Source organism: Podarcis filfolensis (genome assembly GCF_964270895.1).
Source record: "Podarcis filfolensis genome assembly, chromosome: 11".
Lineage (NCBI taxonomy): Eukaryota > Metazoa > Chordata > Lepidosauria > Squamata > Lacertidae > Podarcis > Podarcis filfolensis.
Window position 1 is genome coordinate 58,840,578 of NC_139613.1, and position 26,650 is coordinate 58,867,227.

At 41.5% G+C, this 26,650-nt stretch overlaps 1 protein-coding gene across 3 annotated transcripts in view; it reads right to left on the reverse strand.

The window, feature by feature from the left end:
* VPS13A (vacuolar protein sorting 13 homolog A) overlaps positions 1–26,650 on the reverse strand; it is a 153,405-nt gene that overhangs the window by 113,024 nt on the left and 13,731 nt on the right. For all 3 annotated transcript variants that reach the window (XM_083576421.1, XM_083576420.1, XM_083576422.1), the window contains exons 6-13: positions 25,534–25,640; positions 22,835–22,894; positions 21,348–21,407; positions 15,159–15,239; positions 14,354–14,411; positions 10,718–10,845; positions 7,664–7,770; positions 4,023–4,194 (exon numbers count right to left, since the gene is read on the reverse strand). In XM_083576421.1, coding sequence (XP_083432547.1) covers positions 4,023–4,194; positions 7,664–7,770; positions 10,718–10,845; positions 14,354–14,411; positions 15,159–15,239; positions 21,348–21,407; positions 22,835–22,894; positions 25,534–25,640 — 773 coding nt within the window. The remainder of the gene's footprint in view (positions 1–4,022; positions 4,195–7,663; positions 7,771–10,717; positions 10,846–14,353; positions 14,412–15,158; positions 15,240–21,347; positions 21,408–22,834; positions 22,895–25,533; positions 25,641–26,650) is intronic.

The following is a 26,650-nucleotide window of genomic DNA, read 5'->3' on the forward strand; positions in this document are numbered from 1 at the left end:
ACTACACAGAGAAATGGCAAAATGGCTCCTCCGTAATTATTTATGAAAAGAGAAATGTTATGGTAGATCTCTCCCCCCACCACCCTGGTCAGAGTTAGAGGAAGTTGTGAGAGAAAGTTGTGAAACAGTTGCGTTACAATTTATCAAGGTTAAATGATATTTGTATTATCATGAACACTACTGTGTGAATAGTTACATATATTTAAACTTTAATGTAGCAATTACACACTGTAATTTTCATTTCATTTCCCTCTAATCTCACTGTTTACAATTCCTCCCTCTACTCCATCAACCTGCCAAAGTAACACTTCTTGCATCTGAAGAAACAGACTCTAGTCCACACAAGCTTATGCCATAATAAATTTATTAGTATTTAAATTACTACCAAACTCTTTGCTGAAAAGGCACCATAGTAAAATACAAATTTCAGGAGTACTGAAGGGAATGACACAGGGGATATAGGAAAGAGGCTGGGTGGCTTTAGGTAGGTCCTATCGCAGGAGACCAGAAATCAAATTACAGAATGCTATAGAGAAAAGTAAAGAATCAGAGCCCAGTGGAGTCCTCCTTTATTTATTTATTTATTTATTTATTTATTTATTTATTTATTTATTTATTATTCATTTCTGTACTAGTACAATTCAAACTTAATGACTAAATATAAATGGTGCCTTGAAATTAGGAGTAGGCAAAATAGGGGCTATGAAAATAGAAAAATGCTTTGGGGAAAGTGAAGGAAGATTAGGGCTTTAGGGGTCAGAATGGAAGTATAAATAAATGAAATAAGAGCACAGAAGAATTCTGGAAATATGGCAAGCTGCCTCATAATAAATTTGATGAACATTACTTTCAATGAAATCAAAAGAGATGCTGCTGCTTTGATCCTGACTATCCTCTCTGAAGAGACACTTCCCCCTTCACTGTATCCAAGAGGGTGCTGAGAAGGATGATATTTTGAGCGCTTCTTGAAAGGTTGGCGCTTTCACTAGGAGATTGAGGTGCCATTTCTTCCGTCCTATTTTTGAGCACAACGAAGAATATGGAGTAGAGACCACAAAGACGCTGGTGTGAAGGAACTGGAACTATAGCTCCCATGGAAAGACAGTGAATCGAAGACCAAACAGCTTGAAGACAAAGTTTGTTTTTTGGTAGTGGAGAAGGGACGAAATGATCGGGAGGAACCAAAATGAAGTCTATTAGGTAACCTTCTGAAACAATTTCCTTAACCCAGCAGTCGGAGACAGACTTTTGCAGGCAGGAAGAAAGCTAGAAAGATGAGCCGTCCACAAGAGATGTCACTGAGTTCATTGTTTGGTTGTCTGCATTTGAGGAAGCCTGAAACCGCTGGAACCCTTGCCTCCCTTGAAAACGTTAACAAAAGGGGTGGGATCAGAATCTAAAGTCCCTTTGTCTATTTGGGTTCAAAAGAGGAGAAAGGACTGAGATTGAGAAGCATTTGGTGAGAAACTGGCTGGTCACTTGTAATCTCTCTGGGTTAGCAAAACTTTCCATTTTTCCTTTGATTCAATAAGGACATCTTTCAATTCCCAAAAAGGTGACCGATGGAAAAGGGAATGGTAGAAAGGTTCACTTTAGATGCTGCATCCACATTCCAGCTCTAGCCACAAAGTGCATCTGGCCGCTACCTGGGACACCACCGCTCTAGCTGAAAACTGAACGGAATCCATAGAGGCATCAGCCATAAAGGCATGAGCCTTTAGTAGCTTACTCAGACTTTGGTGTTGATTGCAATAAGTCCTCAAGCCACACCATGCATGCTTGGTCACATGATGAAGCAACCCAGGAAGCTCTTAAGGAAAGGGCAGCTGCTTCATGAATTTACATGGAGCGAACTCCAGCCTCCTGTCAGTCATATCCCAGAGTTGGGCATCTCCCTCCCGAGGGATCAGATGATGAGATGAAAGATTTAACACCAGTCAGTCTGTGGCAGGGATTTTAATATATGCCATGAATTCAGGACCCATATCATATAACTCGTCAGCCAGGGCATTATTCTTTCTAGAATACATAGGCGTGTCAAGCTCAGACTTAACAACCACCTTCAATACTGATGGCACCAACATAAAGTTAGCTGAGGTGCTGCTATTAGTACAGACACCTCACTCTCTGGTTTTGAGGCTGACATTTTATCAGACGGAGTTGATAATTCCAATGTGTGCATTATCTTATGTTTCAGGATGAGGGCACTAGCCTCTTGGAACAGTCTTATAGAAAAGGATTCGTCTTGAACAGAACCATCACTCTAATCATCATCAACTTCTGCTTCTAGCAAAGAGGGTGGAGAGGAAGGAAAAGAAAACTCATCCTCAGCCTCTTTTCCCATAGAGATGAAGGAGTTAGGGGAAGAGACCCTAAGATCCAACTCCAACTGCCCCCCCCCGGTGGCAGAATGGGTTGCTTAAAAAAAAAACTTAGGCTGCTTCTTTGGAAGTAAGTTAAATGCAATTCAGTGGAGCAATTAGGGCTTTCTTTAACTGCTCAATCAATGAGGCTGGAAAGGTTTGAGAAGTGGGTGGGTGGAGTGGGGCACCTTAAAGGGCTGGCGAGGGAACATGACACTCTTGTACCTGTTCTGCCGAAAAACCTAAGAATTCTGGCTCAGAAACTGATAAAGCATCAATCTGTCCCTCGCCAGCAGGTGGCAGTATAGTCTTAGCATTTGACAGAGTAGAAGCACTTTTAGGCGCTGAGGCTTGCTTTGTATTGGCAAGCCTGGGACTAAGGTAAAATTATGGAAGAAAGACGCTTCTTTGGAAGGTCTGGGGGAGCAGTCTTAGCAAATCTCCCAGATTAGAGGGCACCATGGTGTTTTTGCTTTGCTTTTTTGGAGGTGGGCTGCTTCAGCCACAAGTGTTCTCCATGTGCCATTAGAACAGCAAAGAGGCACGCGTGCGCACACACACACACACACAGAGAGAGAAACAAACAGCCTCTGATTTTCACCAAATAAACACTCAACTCCATTTGCCACACCATGGACCGGGAGGAGGAATATATATATTCAGCCCAAAGGTCTCCGTTTGCCACTCCGTGGACCAGGAGAAAAGGCAGGCAAAAGCCTCATGCCAAACTTGGTTTGCCACACCATGGAGCAGGAGTGGGTGGGAAACAGAAGCTACACTCTCTCTCCTTGTCACAGCCGCCAAACCAGGAGGATGAGGATGAGGGGCAGGCACTCCATCGCCGCCAAAGCAAACCAGAAGGCAGGCAGGCTTCAAGATCAAAGACCAAGAGAAGCAGGCAGGCAGGGACGTAACAGACACGCTCATTCCGTTGCCGGCGTAAAAACAGCAAACTGGAAGGAGGTGGCCAAGTTGTTTTTAAATCAGGGCAGGAGAACGCAAACACCACACCACCAGTCACACAAGTAGTGCGCACACCAAAACGAAAGACAGAAATACAGTTGTGACCCCCCCCCCCAAAAAAATGGCAGTGGCCGCAGAGGCTGCTGAGGGAAAGGAAAAGAGCGCGCTGGCAGTGGGCCGCTGCGCCTGAAGGTGGGAACGGCCATTGGTGCTGCGGCAAGGGCACCGGTTCTGGAAAATTTATCAGTGTAAGTAAACAACTAAGGAATAAAAGAAAGGGGGCAACCAAATGTAAAGAGGAAAGGGGTTTTTTGGGGGGCGGGGAACCATAACGCACAAAGAACTGTAAAACTAAAATGATAAGGTAAATCTAAAGGAAAAAGGGGGGTTCAGGAACTAGTAAAAAACTTAGCTGAGTCAGGAGAGCTGGGAGGAATGTACTGTCTGAGTCCAGACAGGAGGAAAAACTGAGTCCAGCCTGCTTCCCACAAGTCTTTGCTCCTGTCTAGTGTCTCATGACAGGGTGAACACCCTTTCCACTGGATATGATGCCCCACAAACTAAAATGGTGTACCATAATATGTAAGTAAATATGCAACACCAGCATTTAGAAAACTATCAGGAAAAGCAGACAGAATTTTTAGTGTTTATTATAAAAGTTAATCTCCAAATTAACAGTAATTTCAAAGTACTAACTTCCAGCATGTTCAAACATTCCTCAGCAGGCTTCTTTGATGTTATTTTTGTTTTGTACAGATCTCTATAGCTCTTCACTTTATTCCTATGGTAACGAATATGTTCCCAAGACCACATCTGTAACTTCGGTTGGACATTTACTTCAAGAATGCCAAGTATAACGTACTTCCACCTAATTGGGGGAAAGAAAACATTTTGGGAAAGCACAATATGAAAAAGGATTTTTCCTTTTAAAGGACATATTATGAGTCTTAAGTTGGTGCAAAAGAACCCAGTTATTGATTTTCCTCCAAAGCACACAAAAGTTTAATATGTTCTTATGGGATGCTTATGGAATTCTCCCCTACCAAATTTTTGGAACTTTTTACCACAACAGCTCCAAGATTTCAGCAGAATCCAGATTTGTCCAGCTTTCCATTTTTGGAATGTATAACATTTCATAAAATCATAGAATAGTAGAGCTGGAAGAGACCCCATGGGACATCTAGTCCAACCTCCTGCAATGCAGGAATCTCAGCTGGATTGTACATGACAGATGGCCATCTAACCTCTGCTTATAGAAACCTCCAGTGAAAGAGAGTCCACAAGCTCCTGAGGGAATCTGCTCCCTGAAGTGTAGATTTGAGAAGTTGCTGATGATACAAATGGGTTAGGTAGTACCCCTCATCATGTGACAGAGGCAGGACAGCAAAGGCCTCTGCACCTCTGGGAGGCAGGTGCGGTCCCCTCAGTTTTTTCAGATTCACCAAGCAGCATCAGACATTGATCTCAGCCAGAAAGGAAAATGTATAGTAAATCCCCTCCTTCCCATATTACTGCAGACCACAGAAGAGATGGGTACCATTTGTATCATCAGCAACCTCTCTCAAATCTACGCTTCCAAAGGTAAGACCAACTGTCCTACTTGAGATGGTTGCTGATGACCCGAATGGGTTGGGACCACAGCTTTTCCCAACTGCAGTTATAATGACTAAAGCACCTGCTGAAGTACTGTGCGGCCAAAGGCAGCATCAGCCACAGCCAACAGGTCTATTTTGTAGTGCCTGGTAAATGTACTTGGTGAAGATCAAGTAGCTGCTGTACAAATCTCCAGCATTAGCCACAAACTCAGCTGTGGTGGATGCTGACAGTGAGATGAGCCAAAATTTGTGTTGGCTGGGACACAGGCCCTAATCCTCCTTGCAAGGGTGGAACTGTCATACATTGTCATACGTGTGTCATTCGTGTGGAGGAAAACCTTAAACACGTTGCAGAGTTCAGCAGAGTTCCCAAAAATAGACCAAAGGCAATAGTACTTCATTCAGCAGAGCTTTACTTGTGCTGAAGGCAAAGGAGCGTAATGGTTATCAAATCCAATACAATCAGGATTGGCTCAGTCCATATAAAATCCAGTTGCAGCATTTATGAACTTAACTCATAATAAGACTAAACCTTAGCACTAAGAAAGACCACACCAGAAGGAAGAGGGAGAAAGAGAAAAGTAAGACCCAGGCTCCTTTTGGCCTATATTTCTAGTCAGCATGACTGCAGAATAGAGATAAGAGAACTAGTTCAAAGCAGCTTCCCAGAAGGTATAACCCAAACAATCGTTAACCCTTCTGCCTACGCTTCTTTCACACATAGAAGCTTCTAGTAGTTTCTTGTATTGATCGGAATAGAAAAGAATAGGAAAGATCTTTACACATGAGATCAATACTTTCTGCACTAAGAAATGCAAACTGACAGGAATATGACACATTTTCTCGTAGAGGCTGAATGAAAGGAAAGAAGGGGAAGTCAAGGAAAAAGTAAGAGTGAAGCGGCAAGACACAGGAGGATTATTATTATTTTTTTACCTCAGCAGAGAGAGAGAAAGGAAAGTTAGAGACCAAACTCAGAAGGAAATTAAAGGGAAATAAGAAAAAATGGAAAACACTAGAAAAATCAACAGTAAGGAACAGCTGACATTTGAAAAAGTTAACTGAAAAGGAAGATCAGTGAGAGCCAGGTGAAAAGATCTGATCCATCAGGCAGGAGAGAGAAAAACTGAGGGGACTGCACCTGCCTCCCAGAGTTCTTTGCTCTCCTGCCTCCATCACGTGACGAGGGATAATATCCAACCCATTTGGGTAATCAGCAACCGCCTCAAATCAGCTTACTCTCAGAAAGTTCTTCCTGATGCTGAGTCAGAATCTACCTTCTTGAAGCCACTGGCTCAAGTCCTACCCTCCAAGCAAGAGAAAAGAAGTCTGCTCTATCTTCCATGTGACAGCCCTTCAGATATTTGAAGATGGCTATCATATCTCCACTCGGTCTCCCCACTTCCAGGCTAAACATACTCTGCTCCTTCAACTATTCCTCATAAGGCTTGCTTTCCAAACCCCTGATCATCTTGGTTGCCCCCGCAGCACACGTTCCAGCTTGTCAATATCCTTCTTAAATTGCAGTGCCCAGAATTGGACATAAGTCAGAATAGAGGTAAAGGGACCCCTGACCATTAGGTCCAGTCGCGGACGACTCTGGGGTTGCGGCGCTAATCTCGCTTTACTGGTCGAGGGAGCCAGCATACAGCTTCCGAGTCATGTGGCCAACATGACTAAGCCACTTCTGGCAAACCAGAGCAGCGCACGGAAATGCCGTTTACCTTCCCACCGGAGCAGTACCTATTTATCTACTTGCACTTTGATGTGCTTTCGAACTGCTAGGTTGGCAGGAGCAGGGACCAAGCAACAGGAGCTCACCCCATTGCAGGGATTCAAACCGCCAGCATTAGCTTTTTTTGCTGCCTCATGTTAAGCTTGTGGAGACCCCTAGATCCTTTTCACGTGTACTATTGGCAAGCCAGGTGTCCCCCATCTTATATCTGTGCAGCTGGTTCTTCCTGCCTAAATGCAGAACCTTACATTTGTCCCTACTGAAATTCATTTTGTTAGTTTGGCCCCAGTTCTCCAATCTGTTAAGGTCATTTTGAACCCCAATCTTGTCTTCTGCGGTATTAGCTACCACTCCCAGCTTGTTGCCATCTGCAAATTTGATGAACATCCCCTCAACGGGCCCAAGAAAGGTACCCCACTTGTCACTTTATTTCAGGTTTATGTGGAACCATTAATGACTACTCTTTGAGTTTGGTCTGCCAACCAGTTACTAATTCAGAAAAACCATAGTAAAAAAAAGTAGCTCTAGGTGATACTTTTTGTTTCTTCCAAAGAATAGAGGCCTTCTGGAGACAGGCAGCATTAACTTTTTTTTAAGCCTCCAAAAGAAAAGCAGTAGAACAGAAATGAGGGACATGTGCTCATCTCCAATCATAGGGTTGTACCAGATTAAGTAATATGCTCCTCTCCATGCTCAGAACAGACCTACTAAAAATGAACTTGAGTCCACTGATTTTAAAGACTTTACTCCAAGTATGACACTGGACAGAACTTACCTTGTTTAACAGTCTGAAATATGTTGTAATTATGTTGTGCACATTTCAATACACAGCTTAAAGACATATGAATTAATATGTACAAGAGATGAGTTAAAACGCTCCTGGAAAATATATTTGAAAATGAATTCATGCCTGATTTTTCTCTCAGAAAGAACCATGTTGTTTTGATTTAAAAAAAATCACAGGTAATTTTTAGAAGCAAGTTATTTTTTAAAAATGGATACGTTACCATTTCTTGGCATTGTTGTGAACAGGAACATCTGGCCTGTATTTCCTGTATGGTAAATTTCGAGTCATCATATCAATTGATTCAAGAAGCTCCATAATACTGAAATACTGCAGGAAAAAATGTTACACTTAGGAGTTTTCTTACAAAAGAATTATAACAGAACCTTAAAAACATTATTTTTAGTACAAGCTATTAGTTAGCAGAACTTTCTTTTTTAAACTGCCAATAATGTATTTAATGGAGAAATGCAGGTATACAAGTAGGATTCTGCATTAACCATCATCTTGCCAAAAAAGAAAATCACACTAAACATGACAAATACGAGTGAAAGCATGTTCTGCTCTAGAGACACAGGTTAACTAATTATAGATTAACTACTGGGTGAAACTGGGTGAAACAGAATTTTGTTCTTTTTACTGAGTAAATGGAAATTTGCAGAAAATCTCATTTTTCTCGCTCACTCAGTGAAGGAAGACATGTGAATGCTCATAATCAAGTGTTTATCCCAATGCACTGCAAATTGTCCAAAAGGACAACTGCTGTAGAAGCAAAGACAGAGAAGCAAAACCTTTAATGTCAGACCCTGACCTAAGAATCTTGCCAGAAGGAATTGAGCCAAACCATTATTTGTTTTAAATAGAAATTATTATTGATTTTCAACATAACATTAACATAACATAGAAATTTCCCCATTTGACCCAGACAATTGTTGATAAGGCTCTTGCTCCCAATGAATAACAAGATGTCCGACTGATACTAGCACCATATAGTCTTTGAGCAATGAGCTGAAGGGCATGCTGAAACTTCTTTCTGATAAGAAGCCAGGCAAAAGAAGAAACTTCCTCAACAGCTTCATCCTATCCCAAAAGCCAAGATGTGCAGCAGGTGGGCCATAGAGCTTACTCCAGCGGCTTGGGAGGGTCATACGTGTAGACCCGTGGCTTGACCCTGTCATGTGAGGGGGTGTGAGCAATATACACCCAACGCCTAGGCCAAATCCAGCCTACATCTGGAATCAATAAAGTTGTGGCCAATTCTTAAATCCCAGACTGTCCTGTTTGTCCCCCTTCTTGGCTCAGGCCTTACTCTGGGGGTGGGGGTCACTGTGAGTATGTCTGCAATGTATAGAACACACTTGTTATTTTTCCTGCATATTGCTCTGATACCCAGCAGGTGGCAACAAGTTGCATCTAAACTTTATTACAGTATATTTTAAGCACAGGTGGTACCTCTGGCTACAGACGCTTCAGGTTACAGACTCCGCTAACCCAGAAATATTATCTCAGGTTAAGAACTTTGCTTCAGGATGACAACAGAAATCGCGCAGCGGCAGCGGGAGGCCCCATTAGCTAAAATGGTACCTCAGGTTAAGAACAGTTTCAGGTTAAGAACGGACCTCCAGAACATATTAAGTTCTTACGCCGAGGTACCACTGTACTATTTTAGGCACAGGGAGGAAAGACCTAAGGCAGCTGATACACTTCATTCAATGCCCTGCTGTGCTCCTTGCCAGCAGGGCAGGCATGAGGGCAGACAAATGTTCTTGCACTCCTCCTTCCTTTCATTTCCTTTAAAAAAAAATATTTTCCTTGTCACTGAGAACTGGACGGGGGTAGTTTTTGCCATTGCTTGTGGGGCGGGCATGTCGGAGGACTGAGAAGTTGCTGGATCTATCCCTAGCACACAGCCTTTTCAGTTTTACCAAAATAATAAGGGTGATATCCGCAGTAGATTCTGAGGTACTGGAGAAGGGGCATTCAATACTGGATCTCCCTCTCTGAGGCTGGAACACTCTCTCTGCCCTTGGAAAGGATGGTCCAATGCTTCCTACAGTCCCTGAGATAGCCTCTCATGGACCATAAGATTACATAGTTTATTTCATTGTTTTCTCTGTTACTGTTTAGTGTATTGAATAATTTATCAATGCAGCCAGGTTTTTGCATACTGAGCTGAGTTGATTGTATAATTAGATTCAGTCTCTTTTGATATACAGTGGTACCTTGGGTTACATACGCTTCAGGTTACATACGCTTCAGGTTACACACTCTGCTAACCCAGAAATACTACTTCAGGTTAAGAACTTCACTTCAGGATGAGAATAGAAATTGTGCTCCGGCGGCGCGGCAGCAGCGGGAGGCCCCATTAGCTAAAGTGGTGCTTCAGGTTAAAAACAGTTTTAGGTTAAGTACGGACCTCCGGAACGAATTAAGTACTTAACCCGAGGTACCACTGTATGTTATTTATGCATTCAGTGTATTATTGCTCTCACTGTATAATATGGTATTATGTACACAGAAATGAATGAAATCTGTTGGCCTCACAATTCAGTTACATTAAAATTATTTCTTTATTCAATTCATTTTTCCCCACCCTTTATCAAAAGATTATCAAAAGATTCTAGGGCAGTGTACAACATGAGGAACACAAATTTGATAATTCTTTCTCTATATAATTTGTACTGTCTGTCTAAGCCACTAGCAGGTGCAAGAGGCACATGGAATGAGCCTGAATTTGGAATTCAGCCCTTGCAGAAATCCACCTGAATCTGACTGGGTCACCCGAGGAGGAGTATAGGAGAGGGAGGTATTTCCATGACCTGGAGCGGAGGGCCTCTCCTTGCACCTTCTCTGGCCCCTAGGAAGACATTTTGTAGCAGATGATGGGAATAGGGGGGAAAGAAAGATAAATGGGGTAGCGTGGGAAGAGAGATTCTTTTGAAGGGAAGCTATGGATGGGAGAGACAGAGAGGAGACATTCCAACTCTTTTGTGGTTTGGAAGTGAGGAAGAACACACACTAGAGTTCTGGGGAGGGAAACTGGGGCAGTGAGAGGGGGTGGGAAGCAATGCAAGCAGGGGGACACCATCTACATATGAAGATCAGCTGTAGGGGTGGGTGGGTGGGGGTGCGGAGGTGTTATCATTATATTATTGTTATTATTTTAGAAAGTTCATCTGCAACAGGGAATGTGTTAGGAATGTCAAGTTATAATGTGCTTCCGGGTCCATGAGAAAAATGAAGTTTATTTCAATTCAAATCATTTCTGGAAAGTTACCTGTGGTTTATTAAATTCTATGGCTATATCCTGAAGATTCACATCTAGATCTAGTTTTGGTGCAGAAAAGTCAACATCAGATCGTGGATTCATACGGAGCTTGGCTTTAGCTGATATTGGACGGAATACTACAACAAAAAACAGAATTTTTTTAGAACAAGGCAGTCAAAAGGGAAGTGGATCCTGTAAACAATTTTATCATTTATGAGTAGATCTTCTCTTTTTTGACTATTGTGAGCAAAGAAAACAGGATTCCCTGCTACTCACCAAGTAGTAACGCTTGTCCTCGTGAACACTTCCCCAATCACAAGCAGTGTGCTTGCTAATGTAGTCTATATGAGTAGAACTATGCACAGAACAAAGGTTCTGTTGTGAAATGAGGGAACCTATGAATGAGCCAGCATCCCTGAGGCAACCTCCTCAGCTGTCAGTGTGGTACAGTAGATGGAATGTGGTGGTTCAACAGACCTCATCAACAAAACACAATATGGCCTTGAGGCAGTCAATAGCTTTTCTAACTTTCAGTCAAACTTATTGGTTTAAACTTTATATAAGGATAAAATAGGCAAGCTTATGTTAGCCAGAGCACTCCCTTGAAGAAGTGCAGAACATTGATGGGAGTCTGAGCTTTTTGCTAATTACTGCAAATTACCCAGGAACTAAGAATAACCCCTGATTTACCTTCTGACCACACCTGGGCTATATACCTCACTACCTACTTAAAGAAATCACCATTGTTGTTATTACTGTTATCGTTATTATTGAGGATGATGATGTAAGAACAGGAAGCTCATAGAGGAGAAAGATTCCAACATAACAGTCCCTGACCTGCTGTTATTACAGATATTCTCCTAGCTGAGAGACTACTGGTTCTGCGAGACTTTAACATCCATGCCAAAGCAGCCGGCTCTGGGACAGCTCAGGACTTCACGGCTACCATGACAACCATGGGGCTGTCCCAACATGTCACCAGCCCAATGCACATGGCAGGCCACACTCTGGACCTTGTTTTCTTGGGCAGAAAGAGGGTGGTTTGAAGGTGAGGGACATTGACATCAGTCCCTTGTCATGGTCAGATCACTTCCTGTTGAGATTTAGGATGTCAGCACCTTTTCCCCTCTACAGAGGCAGAACCTATTAGGAAGGTCCACCCTCGGAGACTGATGGATCCAGTGGGATTCCAAACAGCTGGGGGGGGGGCATTCCAACTGATATGACTGGCACCCCTGTCGAAGCCCTGGCCGACCTCTGGGACACCCGAATGACTCAGACTATTGACACAATTGCACCTGAGGATCCTCTCCCACTTTGTGGAACCTCATTGGGCCCTTGGTACACTCCAGAGCTTAGGGCGAGGAAACAAGCTGGGAGACAGCTTGAACACAAGTGGAGGAAAGATCTGAATGAATGTAACCGAACACTGGTAAGGGCTCATTATCGAGCCTACCTACTGCCTCCATTGCATCCTCATTATGTCATCTGGCAGAGTTTTTCCAGGTTGTACAGGGCCTTTTACAGGCTGGCCCATAGGAGGTGATAGAACCGATGGTAGCTTGCTGGTAGCTCGCTGTGACTTGTCTGCAAAGCATTTTGAGGATAAAATCACTTGCATCCACCAAGACCTTGACTCCCCTGTTATAGCAGATGAATCCCATGGGGTGCCCAGAGCACAGTCTAGTTCTGTTGTGTTGAATGAGTTTCAGTTGGTAAGGCTCAAGGATGTGGACAAGGTGCTGGGATCAGTCAGGGCAACCAGTTGCACTCTAGACCCTTGCCCTTCTTGATAAAAACCAGCAGGGAGGGAACAGCTGGCTGGGTCAGGGAGGTGATCAACACCTCTTTACGAGAGGGGGTGGTTCCTGCCTGTTTGAAGGAGGCAGTGGTAAAGCCTCCTTAAGAAACCTTACCTGGATTCAGAAAACCTAACTAACTACCAGCCAGTTGCTAACCTCCCTTTCCTGAGCAAGGTTCTGGAGCAAGTGGTCACAGACCAGATCCTGGCGCTTTTGGAAGCTGATGTTCTGTACCCATTTCAACCAGGCTTTAGGCCCAGTTTTGGCACAGAAACATGTCCCTGTTAATTCTTCTCGACCTCTCAGCGGCTTTTGATACCATTTACCTTGGTATCCTTCTGGAGCGACTCTCCGAACTAGGGCTGGGTGATACCGCTTTGCGATGGTTCCAGTCCTACTTGGATGGTCGTTCCCAGAGGGTGTTACTTGGGGAATGCTTTTCAGTCCTGTGGAACCTTCAATGTGGGGTTCAGCAGGGCTCAATCCTTCCCCCATGTTGTTTAATGTCTACATGAAACCACTCAGAGTGATTATCCAGAGGTTTGGAGTACATTGCCAGCAGTATGCTGATGACACTCGGCTCTACCGGAGCCCCGTCCGCAACCTGAGGGGAACGCAACCCACGTCTGCGCGTTGCCACTTCTGCGCATGACATCATTTTGAGTGTCTACGCATGCGCAAGCGGCGAAACCCAGAAGTAACTCTGTCCGGTACTTCCGGGTCGCCGCGGGACACAACCTGAAAAAGTTCAACCTGAAGCAAACGCAACACGAGGTATGACTGATATTACATCTGCAGGTGAGGCAATGGAAGCGCTGGACCAGTGCCTTGCCTTGATGAGAGCCAGCAAACTGAAGCTCAATCCAGATAAGACTGAGGCACTGTTACTGGGTGGTTCCCAAGACCAGATGGGTGGGAGTTCCCCTGCTCTTGATGGGGTTACACTTCATCTGAAGGAGTAGGTTCGTAGCTTGGGAGTACTCCTAGATACTTGACTGTCGCTCAAGGCTCAGGTGGCCTCAGTGGCACAGAGTGCCTTTCATCAGCTTTGGCTGGTAACCCAGCTATGCCCCTATCTGGACAGGGAAAGCCTAACCACTGTTGTCTATGCTCTAGTAACCTCAAGGTTAGATTACTACAATGTGTTACATGTAGGGCTGCCTCTGAAGACGGTTCGGAAACTTCAGCTAGTGCAGAATTCAACGGCTAGGTTGCTCACGGGAGCAAGAAGGTTTGAGCATATTACACCGATCCTGGTCCAACTGCACTGGCTACCAATTAGTTTCCAGGCGCAATTCAAAGTGCTGGTTTTGACCTGTAAAGCGTTAAACAGCTCAGGAGTGCAATACCTCAAGGACTGCCTCTTTCCATATGAACCTGGCCAGACCCTGAAATCATCTTCTGAGGCCCTTCTTCATGTGCCTCCTCCTCGAGAGGTCTGGAGGGTGACAACATGAGAACGGGCCTTCCTTGCAATGGCTCCCCATCTGTGGAATGCTCTCCCTAGGAAAGTTTACCTGGCGCCTTCATTATACACCTTTAGGGACCAGGCAAAAATGTTCCTTTTTAACCAGGCCTTTGGTTGATTTGATTGACATCCGATGCCCTTTTAAATTTTTCTTTTGGTGGGTGTTATTCGGTTGTTGTTTTTATTTTGATTTTATATATATTATGATTTTATATTTTGATTTTGTTCTGTGAACCGCCCTGAGACCTCTGGGTATAGGGCAGTATATAAATTCAACAAATAAATAAATATACACATGATCAGAAGGGCCAGAGCTAGAGAACTACACAATCATAGAAACCATATGTGGAATTACAGATACTATGAAGAACTTACCAAAGCTGTAGCCTTCTGGAATCATGTTAGTGCCCGCAACTCCACTTTTTAAGTTACTCTTTTGTAGAGGAAAGGGGAAATAGAAATAAAGTGTAAAAATGGAATATTAACATCCAAGAGCAGAATGCTTCAAATCAAGCTGTACTTTCCTGCTCAGCAGCTAAATAAAACTATTTTCAAGATACAAGGTCTGATTGTCTAATCAAAGTCTCTCATTCTCTATATATATCCCATTTCCAGAAAGATGATCTAGAAAGATACAGGAACTGGTCAGACTTGACTCTGTAACAAACCTTCTATTTAGCAGCATTTTGCTACAAGTATGAGATTCCCATGACATTCAGAGGCATAGAGGGATATACTTTCTTTAAAAACTGTGAGGAAGAAAGAATTTCAGCAAGTCCAACCTCTCCTAACCCTACACAATGTACACCTGTCAAAATCCCACCCTCTCTAATAATTAAAGGCACTAGGACTTTTTCCTATTTTGCATTTGGTCATCCTACATCATTTGAAGGTGAGAGATATTTAAGAATGATTTGATACTACCTTGGTTATGAACGACAGTACGTAAATGCCTTAAATAAATAAAATCACATGTATTTAGAAGTAATTTCTACGAAGTTCAGAAGGGCTTATTCCCAAGTAAATTAGGACAGGACTGCAATGTTAATACAGTAGAAAGAACAATACATTTTGAGTCCAAAGACTTCAAATCCAACATATTCAACAAAATGCAATCCCTACTGAGCAAACCTTATCTTGAAACAATTTATGGCATTAATATCATACTTTTTTCACTCACCAAAGATTCTTTAAAACCACCCTGATAAAACATTTCAGACTTCACATTCCAATATGCAAAAAAGTTGTCCAATCGAACGAGCTGAAATCAAAAATTTAAGCAGAATCAACGGAATTGTCACCTTCAGTACTTTTCCATGCAATACAAAGGATCCATATACCATATTTTTCCATTTATAAGACACCCCCATGTATAAGACACCCCCTGTTTTTGGGAACTCCAAATTAAGAAAACACCCCTAGCACTATCAATGTATAAGACGAATCCAAATTTTAAACCAAAATTTTTAGTTTAAAAAGCCTAGTCTTATACAGAGAAAAATACAGTATATTAAACATATAAATGTTTGAGAGGAAGCTTCTGCACACATGCCACATTTGGGGGGATTAATTCCATTAATTAAAACATATAGGCTTTTTAAACATGGTACCCTCAGGATTTGATCACAGACACATTTAATTAAAAACAAATCCTGTCGAAATCAATTAAAATAAGGATAAGGGTCAGAATACTATGACTGGTTTAAGGATCAGCATTTTTCTTTTTCTCCCAGAATACCAACATATTGCAGTTTGGCCAGGTTCTATTAATATGCAAAAATAGCTCAAGTATTCAGCACAAATTAGTTACCAGATATACACTCTAGACATCAATCCACTGCAACAACTTTTCTTTATGAGCTACTATGGCAGTTTTACAAAATTCTCCATTATGCTCTGGCAGTTTTTAATGTATGTGGGGGAAGCTGGTACTGTCTGTGAATTTTGCCTGTTTTTCGCGTTCCTCTGCTTTTTAGAGATTGAATATTTCACTCCATAATGCTGTATCTCATATGGGATTCAGCTCTCATGGCTGTGTTGTACTATCATATTACACGGTCAGGTGGTGGTGTGTGAAGTGCAAGAGCCTTTCGTCTCATCTTTCCAAGCATCAGTAATATTCCAAGCAGTATCTTTCCCTTAATCCTTCATATTCCAAGAGGGATCATTGGGACTGAGAGATCAGCTCCAGGAGGAGAGAGAAATTCCTTCCAGAAGGGAAGGGCATACACAGTTCAAAACTGACACTCCCAGAACACTAGCTATACTTAGGCTAAAGTGAAAACTGCAGTCACTGTCCTCATTAAATTAATAGTGACTTATATACATAACCAAGAAATCTGTAGAAAATGCATTATTTATTTGAAAATTACCCCTAGCCCAATGGCTTAGCAGCAAGTAAGTTTTATTGCTAGCACCTCAATTTTCCTCGCCTTGTGAGAAACAGAGCTCACTGAAATTACATGCTGATTTTAAACATTACATTACTTGTACCTCGGAAGTAATGAGTTCTTATCCAATTTAAACAAGCTATTTCAGGCTTGTAACATATTTGCTATTCAACTTATTTCCTATTATTTCCGCTCTGAGCCCGGCCTTGGCTGGGGAGGGCGGGGTATAAATAAAAATATATTATTATTATTATTATCATCATCATCATCATCATCATCATCATCATCATTTGTTGTTTGGATGCCCAAATTGTATTGTATTGTATTGTATTGATCTTTATTACGGCCATTGGCCCATCACCCCAAATTGTATTAACTCCAACCACGTTATGACTGTAAATAGGAGACGTAAGAGCTCTGCAGGCATTATAAGCCCTCACTTGAGTAGCATCATATGGCAGAGAGGGAAGACCAAGCTCCAGTTCTGTCACCCTGTGCAAGCTGCAGAGCAAACCTTTGAAGTGGGGAGCCTGCTGTACTCATGAAGACTCCCCACATGATCTAGAGCCCTGATCTTCCAAGGTACAAAATCATGCAGGGACTGCCATGAAGCTTCCCATTTAAAAGAAATGTCCTCTAACTGGTAGCCCATTCATTCCCGCTCATTGTCACACCTGTGAGAGACTGTAATTCCTGAAGTCATACTTTTTAAAACAGGTGCAAGATAGCGGATGATCTAACCCTTTCAGAGTCATGTCACTGAAGCTGTATCATGTTAATAAATAATGATAATCTGGCAAAGTAATGTGTTATTTCATTTACTATGATGCATCCATAACCTTTTTAATCATTGCAGATAAAGGGCCTGTAATTAAGAGAAAAGGAAAAGCCATGCTTCTTATTTTGCCATAATTCAGCACCAGATCTGTACACTGCAACCATAGAGAGGAAGCTTTGTGCATGAAATGACACTAAATAGAAGAGTCAACAGTATGAAGAGTAATGTGCAAATTCCAGATCAGGTGGAAATAATGACTAAAGGTGGTCTATAGACAGTTAAAAATGAGGTGGCCCAAAACATGTCAACATCAGAAAATTATCAAGACTAAGAAAAACTCCAGTCAAACATTGTGCCATTTACATACTTCGTCCGACAGCAGTTTTACACCATCTACTCTGCACAATTTATCTTTCTCCTATATGTAGCTTATAGCTCATCTTTAGGAAGGTGTTGATTTCAAGAGCCTCAAAGTTCTTGGCAGCTAGGATGATATTCTCTAAGAGATTGTCAATGGATTGGATTGTAGTTTCCTCTGAAAGTCAGTAGTTTTCTGCAAGTAACTTGGGAGGATTGGTGCCCTAAGGTCCATATAACGAGGCACCCCAACTGTAATAGTAGGTGTTATCATCACCATTGCTTAGTTAAATGATCACAGCAATTATTTGGCATACATTTAGGCCTTCTCACTGGCTCCTCCCAGAATCTGGCACTCCCTCTCTAGAGAAGTTAGACTGGTCTTCTTGTCCTTCCGCCAGCAGGTGAAGACATTACTGTTCCAACAGGTTTTTTTTGGAACTGACTGCTTTGTAATGAAAGGGCTAGTCCTGTGCTGTTTTTATTTTAATTATTTGTATATTATATGTCTGGAAAGATAGAAACAGATAGCTATAGAGATAGATATATGTAGTTGTAACTCTGTCAATGTTTGATTGTTTTTCTTTATTGTTTTTATCTGTAAGCTGCCTCGAGTCTCTGCTAGGAAAAAAGGCAGAGTATAAATAAATTAACAACAACAATTTCTGTCCACCAACCATGTATCCACATGGCTGCAAACTTCAGGTTAACACTTCAAGAATCTGAAGAAATAGACTGTACTCTATGAAAGCTTATGCTGTAATAAATTTGCTAGCCTTCAAGGTGCCACAGGGCTTTTAATTATTTCTGCTACAACAGAAATTGTCTAATGGATGTAAAATGCCTATTCAAGCTAAAAAGGATGGCAACAAAACTGCATGCATGCCCTCCTTTGTCTATCTTCATGACAGACACATGACTGATCCAGACAATTTTTTAAAAGTAACTGAACAGCTGGAAAGATTAAGTGCATTCAAAATACTTACTGCATAAATCACAGAACTTGATAATAGCAACATACCTGTGGTCTCCCTGACAACAGAAGATATGGCACTAAAGAATTTGACCAATGGTCTGCTGATTGCTAATGAGTGAACAAACCACTGTTTGTTTGGAAGAAGAAATCTGACATCTTATCATTTATATAGACAAGTTAACCTCCACTGCTGGTCTGGAATTAGTGACACATCGGTGCAAAACAAATGCTACACAGCAAGATGCATCTGTTTCAAAAACGATTTGATATGGCTATGATGGCATCAGCTGTTCCATGTTGTTTAACTATTTTCTTATACAGTGGTACCTCCGGTTACGAACTTAATTGGTTCCAGAGGTCCATTTATAACTGGAAACCACTCGTAACATGAGGTGCGCTTTTGGTAATGGTGCCTCCCACTGTGTGCGCGCCACCAGAGCATAACTTCCGCTCGCATCCCAGGGCAAAGTCTGCGACAAGGAGCACCTACTTCCGGGTTAGTGGAGAGTGTAACTTGAAGCATTCGCAAGGGGGGGTACGTAACATGAGGTACCATTGTATTACTTATACAAGATGCTTATTATATAAATCTTGTACCTTCTTATAATTGAACATGTCAGTACACAACCCTTATTTCTGTTGTGCCTTTGCATCAACAGGCTATTTATAGCAGTTTTCCATCTTCAAAGGCTGTGCCTCCTAGTACAGTTACAACTTTGTAGGCATCAATCAAATTTAGATGTCATGGGTCAGATTCAACTAATGTATCCCATCAGCAGAAGCACAGCTTAAGGGTTTCCCCAGCACTATATATAGGGCTTCACTCCACTCCTGCTCCCCTCAAAATTGGCTCTGGGAGCTTTAGGAGAACCCCCAGAACAGCACACAGTGGGAGGACAGGGATTATTCTGTCTGGCAAGCCAAATGATCACCTTAGCGCAATGCTGAATTGCTCACCTTGCCTGGTAAGGACACTAAGATCAGCAAATGGAACCCAATTAGTTTTACCGTGGCCTAATGATTATCAGCTTGCGATGGTGGGGAAGAAAGCTTTTTTACTGTTGGCACTGGTTTTATAGAAACAATTTTATAGAACCGAGTGAAATATAGTTCTTATAGAACCTGATGAAATACAAGAGGCCCCGATCTGTATTGGCATTGTACTTTAGAAGATGCACCTATTTACACAGCCATTCCCTTAAACCAGGAGACTCTGGTTGGGAGATCAACTGCTGTACTGTTTTAATGGCATTGTTTCATTGCATATTTTAATTAATTATGTTTATCTTTTAATGTTTTGAGACAGGGAATTTCATTAATGCAAGCAGTTTCTGAGCTCTGGGTGCAATACTGTGCCTACGATTTCAGATTAAACCTGTCACTGATGGAAGGAAAGGAGGACCTTTTTCCACCTCCCCACTTCCAGCCACTCTTTGAAGATTGGAGAAGGGACCCTCATAAGAATATTGGGGGAGCGGGAAGGGGAAGTATGGCTTTGTTTTTTGCAGTCTTCAGATGAGGACTAGACCATGTGAAAAATGAACACAAGATTTTAGCTGCAGTTCACTCATTTTCAGCTTTGTATTCCTGTTATAAAAAAGCACGCCTAGACACTCCATTGCTGCGCCCATAACCAGTGCTTTTTTTCTTAAAAAATGTTTAGGGCTACTCTCATTTTCCTACTCCTACTGAAATACTGCCCCTCTAATGAGGCCAAACTTAGATTTACAAAATGCTTATGGGTATGCGTACCCCTGCGTACCCCCCAGAAAAAAAGCACTGTCCATAACCTAGGTTTAAGGTGCCATTTAGCTCCTAGCTTTCATATCTCAGCTTCTAACACTGTATGGTGGGATTGTTTTTATACTTTTAAACTACTTAGAAGCTCAGTTTGGCATTCAGCTGTAAATAAAGTAACAAACAACAACAACAACCTTGCAACAACTGAACTTTCCAGATACTTGCCCCAACAAAGACGGTACGGCAGTATCTTAATCTGGATTTAACCAAGGCATGCAAAAGATTTGCCTAGAATAGGTTAAACACTTATTCCTTGATGGGCCATTCACTGAATCAACAAAACCTCCATTTCATCTGGAGTATGTCTCAGCTTGTTTACCCACAATCAGTCCATCATTGACCTCTAACATAAATTACATTAAAAACCCTTCTAAAATATTTTTAAGTGGCCACAAAACCAGCCAGTCTGGTTGCACCTTAACTCCTTCCAAAATTTAATGGTTTTAAGAAGTCATATGTAAAACATCTAACCTACAGGAAGCACTTTATGCTTGATTTTTGGTAATTTACAATTATGTGAGGGGGGAAATGGCTGTTAAATTTAAGCAGGGGTAAATAAAAATGGATTAAGCCAAAGCAGTTGATATCAGGACAAAATGTTGAGATCATACCCAACGAGTGAATGGATTCCGACCAATGCAAATAAACTTTATGCTTGCCTTTTGGTAATTTAAAATTACCAGTATGCAATACAACAGACAGGATAAGAAAAACAAAACAATAGCTACAGAAAATTTGAAATGCGAGTAACAGAAGTGTTTATAGTTACAGGTGGGTAGCCGTGTTGGTCTGCCGTAGTCGAAACAAAATAAAAAAAATCCTTCCAGTAGCACCTTAGAGACCAACTAAGTTTGTTATTGGTATGAGCTTTCGTGTGCATGCACACTTCTTCAGATACGTTCAGAAGTGTTTATGGAAAGCTTGTATTGCAACAAAATGTGATTTGCCACACAGCAACTGATTTGCATTTAGAAAGGTTGTCAATATGCAACTGCAATATGCAGTATGCTATTTATATTACATTCTGAACACACATTTATACGGGAAGCATTCCAAGCTAAGACTTACCTTATAAAACAATTTAGTAGATGCATCCTGTATACATGGGTTCCAGTTTTGATCTGAAGTCTAGAAGACAAACAGGAAGTTATTATGAAAGAAGCACTACAAAATTATCTCTTGAATTCTATTTTTAGTATAAACACATTTTTAAAAATCACATGGCTAATACTGTATAAAGATCAACTGAGCTTGAAAAATTTCCCTACAATAAAGCACAATATTAAATTTTTGAGAAAATGTACTTCCCCCTCCCTGGCCACCTAACAGGCTAGTAGGCTTATCAGTTGCATCACATCACACAGAACTTTGTGATGTGAACACTGCTGTGATGCATAGCTGTCAACTTTTCCCTTTACTTGAGAGGAATCCTATTCTGAATAAGGGAATTTCCCTTAAAAAAAGGGAAACGTTGACAGCTATGATGTGATGTGCATTGCAGGGGGTTGGATTAGATGAACTCTGTGGTTCCTTCCAACTCTACAATTCTATGATTCTATGAACAGAGTCTGGTCCAGTTCTTGATGAAGTGTTCCGCTCTCCCCTCCTGCCCTACCAAAAATGAGTTTGCAAAGCTTCCACTTTTGATAAGCCACAGCTTATCATGTCACCCAAGCTGACAAACTGTGATAAGCATTCATTATGCTTAGATAAAAACAAGTCAGCTTCAAAAACCATGGTTTGAAATTGGCTTATTTTAGACTAACCATAGTTAATGCGAATTACACTTCATCAGTCGGTGACACAGCAAGCTATGGTTAACTGAAAGTGGAAGCAAAACCTTCCAAACTTGTCCTCCTGGGGGGAGGGGGCATGAGAGTCAAAAAGAAAGCAATGCTCATTCACATCTTGTTAAACCATAGCTGAGTGCAGAGGTGGGAAACCTTAGGCCAGGGACTGAATGTGGCCCTCCAGTCTCCTTTAGCTCACCCTTGGGACTGTCTCCATGCTACAGCCTTACTGGGACTGCTTTGCACCTTCCATGAATGTTTTTGTAAGGTTGGAATTTGTCCTCAATCTCCTGCCCGGCTATCATATAGAGACAACTATGTAACTGTGCATGGAACAAGTCTAGTGTACAAAGGTAAAATTTACATTAGCTGCTTCACCCTCTTCTGCCTCTTGCCCCATCTATTTTAGCAGAATGTGGCCAGCAGGTGTCTCAGTCTCCATTTGGCTACTGCTATCTGTGAAATAGCTGGTGAGTAACACCACAGTTCTTCCACTCCCTAGACAAGCCCATTCCATTATGATATCTTTTCAAAAAAACATTCTATGATTGCCCCAAAGCTATAAAAATGTATTTCCTAAGGGGAACTACCAAAAACCAAAATATTTGTATTAATAGTGGGTTTTACCATTTGTTATAACATTCCATTTTGTGAAGAATTTAGATTGCAAATTATTGCATGTTCAAAAAAAATCTACCTTTGAGTGTAGAACATGATTAAAAAAATAAAACTAGGGTTATGCAGCAGTAGTTGAAAGTTATGTACCTGTAAACTAAGATTTTGAAGTGAGACACCAAATGACAACGGAATATCTTTGTTTGTAATCTGAAAATAAACAAAAAAGGTTACTCACCAAAACAGACACGATTTGCAACTTGGATAAGATAACTTTAAGATTTGTGACTATTTATCTAATAAAACAAAACAGATTTCCAAGGGCACAAGGCAAAGATGCCCACTATCACCTCTATTGTTTGTTTTAGACTTGAAGTACTAGCAGGAAGAATAAGAGCAAATGCAAATATAAAACATGTGAGAGTAGAATGTCAAACATATAAATTGAAGGCATTTGCAGATGATGTAGTTCTTACATTAGAGAAACCAGGGAGTAGTATACACAAAGTGATTGAAGAAATAAATAATTTTGATAAAGTAGCAGGATGTAAAATAAAATAAATTGAAAACGAAGATGTTGGTTAAAAACATTGATGTTTAGGCAAAAAAGGATTTAGAATCATTGAATGGATGGAACATTTTCATGATTTTATAATCATTGAATGGATGGAACAATAAAAAGGTGAAGTATTTAGGATTATGGCTAACAATTAAAAACCCCAATATATTTCAAGATAATTATGTTAAAATATGGAAAGAAGTTTTTTTAAGACCTGGAAATATAGGGGAGAATGAAATTATCTACCGTATTTTTCGCCCTATAGGACGCACTTTTTCCCCTCCAAAAATGAAGCCTGGAGAGCGAGAGGCGTCAGTGCGCACCGACACCTCTCGCTCTCCAGGCTCCAGGAAGCTATCCACAAGCCTTGCACGCCCGGGGGATCTCCCCCCGGGAGCGCAAGGCTTGCGGGCGGCAGCCTGCAGCGTGGAGCACGCCCTTTGGAGGACGCCCTGTGCTTCACGCAGGTGTCGGCAAGCCGTGCGCACCGGGGGGAACTCCCCCCAGGAGCGCAAGGCTTGCGGGCGGCAGCCTGCAGCGCGGAGCACGGGGCGCCCTCCGGAGGACGCCCCGTGCTTCGCGCAGGTGTCTGCAGCCTGTCGCCCGATGCACGGGGCACCCTGAAGCAGAGCGCCCCTCGCGCTGGGCGGACATCGGCCAGCCCCACAAGCTCGGGGGACAGCGGGGAGGCACAGCACCGCCATCCCACTGTTCCCCGACCTGGTTTTGGGGGGGAAATAAAGGGGAAAAATTCCTTTATTTCCCCCCCCCCAAAAAAAGTAGGTGCGTCCTATGGGACGGAGCGTCCTATGGGACGAAAAATGCGGTATGTTGGGAAGGATTTCAGCCACAAAAATGAACATTTTACCTAAGATATTGTTTTTATTTCAAACCGCTCCAATAATTAACAATACAGACTGCTTTAAAGAATGGCGGAAGGATATTTATAGATTCATCTGGCGAGGGAAGAAACCCAGAATAAAATATAAAATATTAATAGATGCTAGAAAAGAGGGGGCTTCACATTGCCATATTTTCATTTATATTATGAAGCAGCATGTTTGTGTTGGTCAAAAGAGCGGATAATGTTGGAAAACAGTTATTGGATCTGGAAGGTTATGGTATAAATTTTGGGTGGAATGCATGTTTGTGATATGGTAAAGGTAAATTCATTTTTAAAAAAGAATGTCATTAGGAAAAATATACAGAGAATTTGGGAGTATAAAAACCTGCTAGAGAGAAAAACACCCTTATGGCTATCTCCAATTGACGAAATCTCACAAAAAAACTTAACCTGGGAAGGAGATTGACAACATATAAGGAACTTTTGGGCTTTATGGAGCAAGAAGTCAAACTGAAGAAGTTTGAAGATGTTGGTACCCAGGTGACAGACTGGTTACAATAACATCAATTAAATGAAATGCTCAAAGCTGGTAAAAAATGTGGTTTCATTGATCAGAATTCACATTTTGCGAAGTATCTGATAGAAAACAGTGATAAATTAATATCTAAGATGTATAAATTACTCTTGGAATGGGAAACAAAGGATGAAATGGTAAAATCAGCAATGATCTGTTGGGTGAGAGATGTGGGTCACAGCCAGTAAATTAAAAGGGAAATTACATGAAAATGATCTGTAGATGGTACCTGACACCAAGTAAATTAGCAAAAAAATTTCAGAGCCAAATAAATGTTGGAAATGTAAAGATAAAGAAGGAATGAGGCCACCACTGCAAGAATGTTAAGCTTTCATTGACTACAGGATGCTACATTGGCTGGAAAATACAAACATGGAGTCCTCGGGACATTTGTCCTTGCAAATGAAGATCCAAGATTGTGGTCTGGTTTTTCATCCAGGTATCCTTACAATCCCTTTTGCAAAAAAAGATTCCTAAAATGTGTGTTTTGGGCCTGATCCACTTGCCACAGACAGCAAGGCTGTTGTTTATAGTTCATTTTCCAGTTCCATCCACAAACTGGCTCATAATATGATGACAGGGCCTTATCTATTTTGATTTGGGAACAGTGCCTAGCAAAAATAATAGATTAATAGAGCAGCTTCATGCTTTTTCCCCTCCAAATATCCCAAAGCATAAAAAATTAACATACTGTTTTGACCTCTCCCGGAGAGTTCCAAACTCCAATCATGCACAGTCACATGCAGAAAGCTAACAGTCATTCCCTGCAGCAGTGCAATGTTCAGTTTCTTTGTAGGCTTGCAAGTTTGATAACAAATTATCTGTAACCACATCTTGAATTATTTATAGATATTGCATACACAAATACTTACATCATCCTCATAGCGAATATGGATGTTAGAAATTTTCAGCTGAAGATTTTTGATGACCTGAGTAATTAGTTTTTCTATGAAAGTGTCTTGCTTCTCTTCTGGTTTATCTAAATTGAAGTACAACTAATGAATACCTAGTATGATTAAGCATAAGGAATGGCATCCAGTGTTAGTGATACTAAGAGTACCCATTGAAATCAATACATATTGGTCTACTTTGAGTATGGCTAACATTGGATATTCTCTACAGAGACTTATCCAATGTTGACTAATTAGCAAAGTGATGTACTTAAATTCCATATATTTTAACCAGAGACCTAATAGGAGTAATATTAGGACATTAAATTGCAGATGTGATTTGGGCTCTTCTTGTTGTTGTTCTGTTGGGTGCCTCCTTATGTTTTAAGGCAGGAATAAATAATTCCGTGCCTGTCATATACAACAATGACGACAACAACAACACCCCGCCCTTCTGCAACTCCTCTCAAGGGAGTTATAGACCAAAATGTTTGAAGGTGTAACATTGGTTACCTTTGTTCTACCACTTCCAATTATACAGGGTGAGTCTTTTAAAAGAGGCCCCGTGGAACATGTGTACTCTGTATCCACGGGGGCCTCTTATAAAGGACTCACCCTGTAGAAACACACTGCTGAATAGCTCACCCAGTGAAAAACAATTGCAATTCACAGTAATGACTATGCACATGTTAAAACTGCATAAGAAAGCAAATGTAGTAGAGCTGGATCTAGAATATTTAGGTTGCTGCCCTTTTAGGAATAAAAAGCATACTTTCCCCACTACCTCCCACATTTGAGCCAGAGTGGTCATAGCATGACAAAGGTGCCAGATAGTGTCTATACTATTGAACTGTTTAAGAGCATCCAGGTACTCAACCTCTACCTTCTCAGCATGGCATACCACAAAACCTACATAGAATTTGATGAATGCAGAAGGAGAAATATGCCCATCAAACTGACAAGTTCCATGGGTCATTCCATGTCAAGTGATCCAAGGACCTTCACCTTACCATTTTACATTACTTTCATTTTCACTTTCCTAAAAGTAGTATAAGAGAAGGTCCCAGATCTGTGTTTTTAATTTTTTACCTCATCCCAT